This window comes from Opisthorchis viverrini, assembly GCF_000715545.1.
Source record: "Opisthorchis viverrini unplaced genomic scaffold opera_v5_593, whole genome shotgun sequence".
NCBI lineage: Eukaryota > Metazoa > Platyhelminthes > Trematoda > Opisthorchiida > Opisthorchiidae > Opisthorchis > Opisthorchis viverrini.
Window position 1 is genome coordinate 135997 of NW_008752250.1, and position 9782 is coordinate 145778.

At 46.5% G+C, this 9782-nt stretch overlaps 1 protein-coding gene across 1 annotated transcript in view; it reads left to right on the top strand.

Moving 5' to 3' along the window:
- Nucleotides 1-9771, top strand: part of T265_11801 (hypothetical protein) — a gene marked incomplete at both ends in the record, with an annotated part of 31029 nt that extends 21258 nt beyond the window's left edge. The window contains 4 exons of the mRNA XM_009178563.1: nucleotides 2307-2560; nucleotides 3833-4004; nucleotides 6791-6945; nucleotides 9023-9771. Of these exons, the coding sequence (XP_009176827.1) occupies nucleotides 2307-2560; nucleotides 3833-4004; nucleotides 6791-6945; nucleotides 9023-9131 (690 nt within the window). The remainder of the gene's footprint in view (nucleotides 1-2306; nucleotides 2561-3832; nucleotides 4005-6790; nucleotides 6946-9022) is intronic.
- Between the last annotated feature and the right edge of the window lie 11 nt (nucleotides 9772-9782).

The following is a 9782-nucleotide window of genomic DNA, read 5'->3' on the forward strand; positions in this document are numbered from 1 at the left end:
TGAGTTAGCTAAATTATTCCTTAGAGATATGTTATTCAAACAGTGAACTGTTGAAAAACTGGGTGAAGAATTTACTTGTTAGCGGGAGCTTTTATAACGTCCGGTCTATAGAGGACTGGCCTTTCTCAATATTCCAAACTTGGTAATTTGGGAGTGCAAAATACATAAGGTAGCCCCCAAAGAAAGGCCAATACAGATAAGAGTCCACGGCGATCGTTCGCCACCAGGTTTCTACAAGGTTTTCCGACTCGACTGAGACCACCCTCCACGTCCACAGGGGCTCAACGATTCAGTTCTCAGAAGACTGATTTCACCCCCTCCCCACCCCATGGGAAGCCGTGAATCCGTTGACCTTTGATAAAGTACAGCTACCAAAAAACGACAGGAAAAAGTTTTCATGGACCAGCTTTGGATTTTACACAGCGTAAGTTTAAGTCGCAAGTCATTGCAGAAAGAATTAAAATTAAAATTCAGGATCTCACCGTTCGTACTCGGTAAGTGTCGAAAAAAATCGTTCAGCTGTAACACCCTTTCGGTGCCTAGCTACCATGCCACCCGAAGGAAGCACGAGGGCTGGGATACTGCCAGTCAGGTTGCCAAGCCTAGACAGGGGAAGTCGAGAGGCAGAGGTCGGGTTCGAACCACGGAACCTTCGGTCAGTAAATTCGCTCTCCAACCACTGGAGCCTACGTGTGGACTACCTATAGGGTCCCTAAGCTTGAACTCGTCCTTCCCAATATGACCATCTTCGCTACGGACTTGAGTGTCGTTCAGCTGTTGCACTCTTTCGTTGCCTAGCTGCCATGCCACACGCACGAGGGCTGGGATACTGCCAGGTCGCCCAAGCCTAGACAGGGGAAGTCGAGTAGCAGAGGTCGGGTTCGAACCACGGACCTTCCGGTCAGTAAATTCGCGCCCTAACCACTTGGTACATCTCTTGAATAACTTTGTTGTAGAATATTTAAGCAATGAATGAGTTATGGTGTGCCAATGAGAACGGAACCGTCGTCAACAGCAATACACAGCAGTAGAGATTAAGGACTACCATGAATAGAGAAGGTTCCATTTAAGAGGGTGAATAGAGGACAAGTGTGGAGGCTTGGTTAAAAAAGTGTTATGTTCTGAAGGGAAACAATCAAGAACAAGTTCCTAATACCTTTGAATAGCATTGTAACCAACGCATCTTACCAGTGTGTCGATGTAAAATGTCATTGATGGGACCGACCTGGCATGCCTCGACAACATTAGCCAACGCAAACTCAGTGCACAACGAGAGGGAAATATCAGACCGGCTAGACGTTCGCCACTGAGATCGGTCACACGCCAAATGGATTCACATGGGTCTCAGCCAGGAAGCCTCAAACATCCCGTTGATTATAATTGACTCTGTTTGGTCGTAATTGCTTTCACTTCACGTTGGCACGATACAGCTTTTCTCTTGCGAAATTTCCTCCGGCGCGGGTTTCAAATAGATACTAACACTTTTATTGATTGGTATGCATATTATATATTCCAACCACCATAACCTCGTAGGTCCAGTTTATCACTCTGCAGATTCTCCTTCGTCACCAAGTACCGCCCTACGCGGCGAACACACTGCAGTCAGCTGATCCCGCTGTGCTGCGAGGGCAGCGGTCATAAGACGTTAACGGAAAAAACATGCCAGTGTAGATTATGGATGTATTCCTTTTCTACCAGAGGAAGGATAATTAGAGCAGCAAATTCGTAATATCTAGAGTGTCACTTTGGGGTGGTATCTATTTTTATAGTGAGTTTCAAGTGATCTTGTAAGGTATTGCTGGTTTCTCTCTCACTAGTCGATATCTACTTTAGATCGCACCATCGCTTGCGTTTGAGGATTTAAAAAAAACCGGAACCAAAACAAGTGAAATGCTGCAGTTGACATTAATTGACCTTATTCAGATTACAGAGAAATTCCAGCCGTTTGCTTTGAGGGAAACGTGGATAAAGCCAAATTTAGCGAAATACACTCATTCGCATACCAATTTGGTTTTTGCGGAAGACCCAAGTGAATCTATCGTGTATAATGTCCTTCAATTCAATATACACCACCAGGCCGCTTTATGTTTCAGTTGGTACGTTACGGCAGCATCGCAATACACTAGTCACAGGTTTGCTGAGAAATCCTCAACAGCTCACGGCCGATTTTACTGTTTTTGGGCGTCATCATCTATGACAGACCGCTGAAATTTAGGTCGTTTCTGGGAGCCCTCAGTTTATCATGCAATTTTTCTAGGAATTGTTATGTTGTGTCCACCCACCCTTCACCTTATCCACTATCCCAGGCAAACGTCGCCTCCAGCTCACTCTTGTTGTTTGTGCACTATCCCCCCCGTTCTCATGTTTCAAAGTGGATCAATTGTGATATTCGGCAGCTGAACATGTCCATCCTGGGCAAATTTGCTGTGATCATGGCCGATCCGCCATGGGACATCCATATGGAACTGCCGTACGGAACAATGTCCGACGATGAAATGAGACGCTTAGATATCCCCTGCTTACAAGACGATGGATATATTTTTCTCTGGGTCACTGGAAGGTGAGTAGCATGTGACAGTCATGTTCTTTTTGGCAGTTTTCTCGAAACCAAAGATTGCTCCCGTTGAGTTTCTCAGTTTTGTACAACGAAACCTTCAACTCGATATGAGAACCGTTTTCGCTTCCGAGTAACCCGTGTGCTCCAGTATCGACTTGCGTCACCCCGGTTACTGAAGCACCAGGCGTAGATGAGACAATTCCTATCAAGATATGCTCACAACCAAGGCTGCCTGGCATATTTTCCTTTTCTGGAAAAACGCATCACCAGTTCCTCAAAAACACGACCTTAATTCTTGTAACCCTGCTATCTCACGCTCAGTGTTTATTCGCACTTTGTTTATTGTGTTATTAGGCCTTGTCACCTGTTGATTGTCTTTAACCTGGTTAAGGGGACAGCAGTGGATGGATTATCGCATGACGGGCAGTTTCTGTGACATTTTCATTCAAGAGACGGCGTCTGTGCGTGTATGGCATTGGCTTGGGCAAGAAGGTGTACTCACGTCCTTCCCAAACTTCATCGTAGCAATCAGTCCGGTTATCACCATGGCTGATGGTGGAGTTAAAATGGGCTACCAGGCCAACAGATCACACGAGACAAAAGTGCAGGCCGTATCATCACCATCATCATCATCGACAGCATGACATCAGCGTTCAACACCGGTGCTTCACTGCCGTACAGCGCAGACAAATTGCTTGCTTCTGTGCGGACCAGTCCCAAACAACGACCATTGTATGTCCGAGTTTTGCAGAGCTTAGGAAGCAAACCATCTGTAGTGACGTGGGACGCCCTATCAGTCACGCCTGAATTCGGCCTGTTAGACTACGCTATAAGCCGAAGACCGAAAACCAAGGCAACCGCCGTACTGTCGGTCAAACATACAGACTAGTGCTGGATGGCTAATTGCGTCACTCGCTCTTGTCCAGCCAATGGCGACGTTCCTGCCGTGACCATTTTGACACCCGCTTGGCTGGTCGCATGTTAAGCCGTGTTCGGTACGCTCTGCGCACACACCTGCTATCCAGAACGAGTGGTGACCTCAGGGACGCGTCGTTCTCCGCCCATGTACTTTTCGTGTCTGGACGCATCCTGACACCAACGTTGTCCTCCCTAATTAGTACAACTCAACCTAATGAACTGAGGTTTCACTGGAGCGAACGCATTAGTGTTCCAAATCACGAAGTCCTTCAGATCCTCATCGTCGGTCATGTTAAATGGGCTTCATCGGAGTGATCAATCACTTCTGATACCTTAACTTCGGTCACATCTCTTTAGGGCCATGGAACTGGGTCGAGATTGTCTTCGTCTCTGGGGCTATCAACGTGTAGACGAAATTATTTGGGTCAAAACCAACCAACTACAGCGCTTGATCCGCACTGGTCGAACAGGACACTGGTTGAATCACGGCAAAGAGCATTGCCTGGTCGGTGTCAAGGGCAAGCCGCAGGTGAGACCCCTGTTTGACCAAATTGTATCGTCTTTTCTCCACTAGATATTTACTGTTTCGCCTTCCACTCGATGTCTAATCATAATCTCACTTGATCACCGGTGGTGTTGCCTGCTTAAGTAACGTCAACTCACAGCTACTGTGCGACGTACTTTCGTCGTCATCGCACAGAAATGTGCAAGTCACAAGTTGTCCGTTTCACCACTTTCCGCGCATACTAGGTTGTCCAAGCACGTGAGGAGCAAATGAAGTGTTTGAGGGCTCGAGAACCGCTTACTTCGCCATTTGTATCTCGTAGTTGAGGTTTACACTGTTCTGCGCACGTGATGAGAGTGACTGACTATCGAACTCGTAGGTCGATCTGGTCACGACGTGTCGTCAGCTCGGGAAACGTAGCAACATGTTAACGCTCAGTTTTCCTGTGGATTGATTTCACGACTGAGTGATTTGGTATTTTCAAGATATTTAACCCGATTCCCAAAGCAAAGACACTCAAGTTGTTCCTAGTCGCGATTGTACCTCGACTGGATTTTCCTTAGCATAAGCACATTCCACTTTTACAGAGGTGACAGTTGCATCCTCCTCTTACCAACCCATCTTTTGCTTCTCTGGAGAGCTCCTTAAGAACGTAATTCTGCCGGATCAATCGATATTGATAACTCACAGAGGGTCCGTGTTCTTGCGCCGGCCGTTTTGCCGTTGCTATCTACGTCAATGTTAGAGCGATTTTCGTGAAGGAGAATGCCGGCATGCTGTTCAGACTCCAGTCATCATACATCCGGCACAGACCCTGGCTCACTAGGCTAAGGCACACATCCTCACGCGTACACATGCGGAACCGCGATGCCTAGTTGAAAAACTTGCTGCAGTTCGCCCCGTGCCTTTACATGAAGAAGTTTGCTATGTTCCAATCTTGGCCAGGCGGGTTGCCCAGCACCCCACGCACAATTACTGTACATAGTTCTTCTACTTCAGTCTCGCTACCTATGGATTTGACTGTTGATGGTGAGCTGAGATTCTGTAGTGCAAATGGATAGTATGGATTTCGGCAAATCTGATAGACAAACATGGAGAGATTTCGGTTTGTTGCTTGAGACCGATTGTCTTCCCGTACAGCACTGACTATATGCCACACAATGCACGATACTGGTACAACTTTCACATGTTTCACTTAACGCGTGTATCAGCCGGACTGACGATGTCGGATACGGTTTCCCAGATGGACGCGCCCTGACCCTGTTTGAGATGTACTTGTTGAATGAAAGGAAGAAAGGTTTAGAATTGGTGCTTGTAACAACAACCGAAGAGGAAGAAAATCTTGGCGGATAGGTGAGATTAGTAGGTCTGTTTTGATCGGACGCTTGGAAGTTGCCAACATTGAACTCGGGAATTTCGTTTCAGAAGGATGAAGCATACAAGAATCTATTGGGAGCTGTCGAATTTGGAGCTACAGAACTAGCTGGATTAGTGGGGTCGGGTCGACTTGCCTACCTGCCGGCGGATATATTAGGTTTATGAGACTTGTCTTAGCTCTCTGAGGATATCTGGAGGCAAAAGTTGCTACGGCACTAGCGGCTTTCCCTAAATCATGATACGGTTAGTCAGACATCTGATTAATTACAGAACGAAGCATACAACTATTGGGAGCTGTCGAATTTGGAGCTACAGAACTAGCTGGATTTGTGGCCATGTTTAGTGGGGTCGGGTCGACTTGCCTACCTGCCGGCGGATATATTAGGTTTATGAGACTTGTCTTAGCTCTCTGAGGATATCTGGAGGCAAAAGTTGCTACGGCACTAGCGGCTTTCCCTAAATCATGATACGGTTAGTCAGACATCTGCGCCTCAGTTCTCAGGCGTACAAGTTGTCGGTATAATCGCACTCCACCTGGCACCAACCAGCCTTCACATTTTCTGCTGTTTTAGCCTATGCTTGTGCCATACATCGTTACCCCTGAAAATCATTGTACAAAGCAAATCAAACCATGATTAATTACAGAACGCCGTGCGGCCAGGCATACTATGAATACAGCCGTCGTTTTACTTGGAGTGGAGGAAGTTGAGTCGGGTACGAAACGTCCCTCGCTAATATACCGGACTACGATGAGCCTAAGAGTGACTCTGTCATCACCACTGTACAAACCTAATTGATCATTGACTTATGATAAATGTCCGTGTTTGCCTCTAGTGCGTCTGATGATTAGTGCCGATCACCATGCCTCTCCTCATACGATGGCCCTCACGCACTTGAGGGTCATCAGCTGGGCATTAAGGCTGTGTCAAATCGACCCTGATTTTTTTTTAAAAATTTGGTCCAATTTGTCCGAAATAATACCCGAGATAAGTCGTTCAGCTCATGCGGCTCAGTGTTAACTATGAGTCGCTTTCCTGACACAGATCCATCCGCTCTGTTTGGTAAATCCGAAAACAGGTACCAGCCCACCCCCTGCGACAGTGGGAAGTTACTATTCACTAGTTTTCCACTTCATGCATGTTCGTGATAAGAAGAAAAAGTTTCGGTGTGCTTGAAAGACTGGCATACTTAATTAGGTACGAGGATCTGAGTGTAAAAACTCGAGGCGACAAACCCACCTACCTTTTGCTGGTCTTTATTTGGCCTGACTGGATAACAACGAACGCGTATATTAACATTACTGGTCTCATTAGACACGGTGTTCGTTTTTTTATTAAAAAAAGTAAATAGATGAACTCACTGGTTACTGATGCTTTGCTCTTGTACACTGCGCACATAATAAAGTCGTGTCGCTTGGTCTTCCATTACCGAAGGGTGTCAACCGTGGTCTGGACTGCGACGTCATTGTGTCAGAGGTGCGCGAAACAAGTCACAAACCAGATGAGATCTACGGTATAATCGAGCGTCTATCTCCAGGCACGAGAAAACTGGAACTCTTTGGTAGACCACATAATCTACAGCCAAACTGGTATGTCTGAGCCGTCATATGATTTCATGCCTTGTTAGGGCATCAATGTGAGGCACAAAATCTAATTAATAGTGATTTACCGTTAGCTTGTCCTTTTTTCTGTGACGAAATCGGTGCGACATACGCTTCATTACTGGTTCCTAACTGCCATGTATGTATTCAGAGGAGAGAATGTCTCCGCATGGGGGGGGGGGGGCGAGATGGCTCAAGTGGTTAGAGATATTGGCCGTGAACCCGACCTCTGCCTCTCGACGTCTCCTGTCTAGGATTGGGAAACGTTCCCAGCCTACTCAGCTTCCTTCGGGTGGCATGGCAGCCAGGCACCAGAAGGGTGTTAAAGCCGAACGATTGTTATGCTGTCGAACACCCTTAAAATAAACACACCCGGGTATCGTATCGCAGTAAGATGGCGGCGGAATTCTCAGTCCATCACCCGTACAGAATGTGTCAAACACAAGTCCTTCAACTAGCAATCTGTCTTCGTGCTTTTGTGTCATGTCCGGTAAAGTTTTCACTCGTGTGCCAGAGAAATCACACACATTCCAATGATGGAAACGCTGCTCTCAGATTGACAACACTCGGCTCCATTTCGCTTTCCAAGCGTGAATCATTCGCCAACCAAGATTAGGAGTGGGTGGGGACAACACCTATTTTGGAATAGGGCGGATGAATAATTGTAGCCATATTTATCCAGTACACTTCATTTGCTGCTACGCAGTACTTGGTAAGCGATAATAACGATGACAGACCTCGGTCACCCGATTTATTCTCTCCGCTGGCATAGATGCCTCAAAGGAAACAGTGTTCACGATTACCATCACTGTGTTTAGTCCACATTCTGGAGACGTTATGGGGAGATAGCTACCATTGCACGCGTGTACGAAGGTGTTGAGCTCAGCTGATAGCCCATCCCGGGTCACAATACCCAAGACTGACACTGGGGCAGCAGGACCGTTCCATTTTATTCATCCTTCCCACTAGTCAAAGGTTGAAAGACCTAGTTCATGTGGTGACAGTGTTCCCCAGTTTAACCTGAATGGTCCCGTTTATTGGCATGCAGTCTGTACCTTCAAAGTGAAAAGTCTTATTTTGGTAATCTCTGTGCCTACGTACTCCTTCAGAACTAAAGAACGAGGAGCCGGAGTTATTCGATAGATTTAATTAGCCTGTTAGGTGACATCAGCACTCACACTCAAGAAACACTCGGCAACTTGCGTCAACTTTGGCATCAGAATCGAATTTTACTGAGATTAAAGAGACTAACCCTGCTCTCTCTCTATGGCTATGGATCGTGCTGTCTCGGAACTGACGACGTCAAAGGTATTCAAATATTTCGTCGGTCGTTTCCGCAGATTAGCAGACGGTAACTGACTGCACCATGAAATGGTGAGTGAGTACTAGTTGATGACTTGGATTCGCTGGAGCGGTCGGTAGAGTTTACCAGATTACTGTGCCTGGGGCATGCACCACGCATGCCCGAGCGCACCCCATCAAAGAAAGTTGCGTTTCCCACTCCTTGCTGGCGGAAGGTCCTTGAAAAAACGGATCATGACATGGCAACGCGAAATGAAATCGGAGGCTGTCACGTTAATCATTACGGTGTCTTCCCGCCTTCTTGAGTGAGATTCACGTGAGCCCCCTCGCGTGTGGCCTTGCTAGATAAGGCTGTTTGTTCTCTTTTCCCCTATCTCTTCAACCTCACCATCTTGGAAGAGTCACTCAGACTGGACAACCCTGATTCACATATGCAATTGAACTTCGAAACTGTACCGAATAGCGTGTGAAAGAGGCAAGCAAACAGTGTTTTAGTCACTCCTGCCAGAGACTGACCTTGCTAGTTTTTATGCCCTTACGACACAGTTTCGCCGGATACTACTACTACCCGCTGTCTGATGACACTTTACTCTCCTCCAGTCCTGGTTTTATTGGTACTGGCAGACACCACCATCTGTAACTGCTCGATTACAAGATTGTCTTTGTGTACTGCTCGTTGTCATGGTTTGTACTAATGACATCTCGTTAAAACATGCATATCGGTATACTTACTCCCTTCATCTCAATGACCTCTGTCTCACAGGATCACGCTGGGTAACCAGTTGGATGGGACCTTTCTCGTGGATCCGGGAGTCGTGGAGCGGTTCAAGAAGCACTATCCCAACGGTCTCGAGTCCAGGACAAAATCATAGTCGACCTGTAGCAGTAATTATCCGAACCAAGTCAAAGATGTGTGTACATAAGTTACTGTATAAATAAAGTACTCATAAATATGCAAGACGGCTGTTTTCTCACACATTGGGTGGAGATTGTGTGGAATAGCTTTACAGCTGGTCGCAATCAGGTTTGAGCCCCAAGTCCCATTGGATCCAGGGTGTCTGAAGAAGGGATTTGGTGGTAGATCTGTTCTTTGCGTTGTACTGTGTGCATGTGTTGTAAACTTGTGGCATGGCTTTGCTTGGAGGTGGGCTAGTGAGACTGGTCTGTAATTTAAACACAGGCGGGCGAAAAAAGGGAAACGGATTCAGACACGGGAAACACTGAGCCGAAAGAATGTAGTGAAAATCCCCGCGACTTTTCCTCAGCTGAGGGAAACAGGCAAGAATTGTTGAAAATTTATTTAAAAAAAGAACTAAGCATTAAATTTGGAATCATGGACAACGTAGCTGGCGGTTTTGGGGGAAGTATTCCACTGGTGGTAGTAACCCATTTTATCAGACCCGTGACGGAATAGTTTCGTATAGCAGTGGGTCTTATAGAGCTGTGCTACTAATGATCTCGATTAAGGTATACTAAAGCTGAACCGCGTTAGATAGTAAGTTGAATTAAAACAAGTTCTAGGC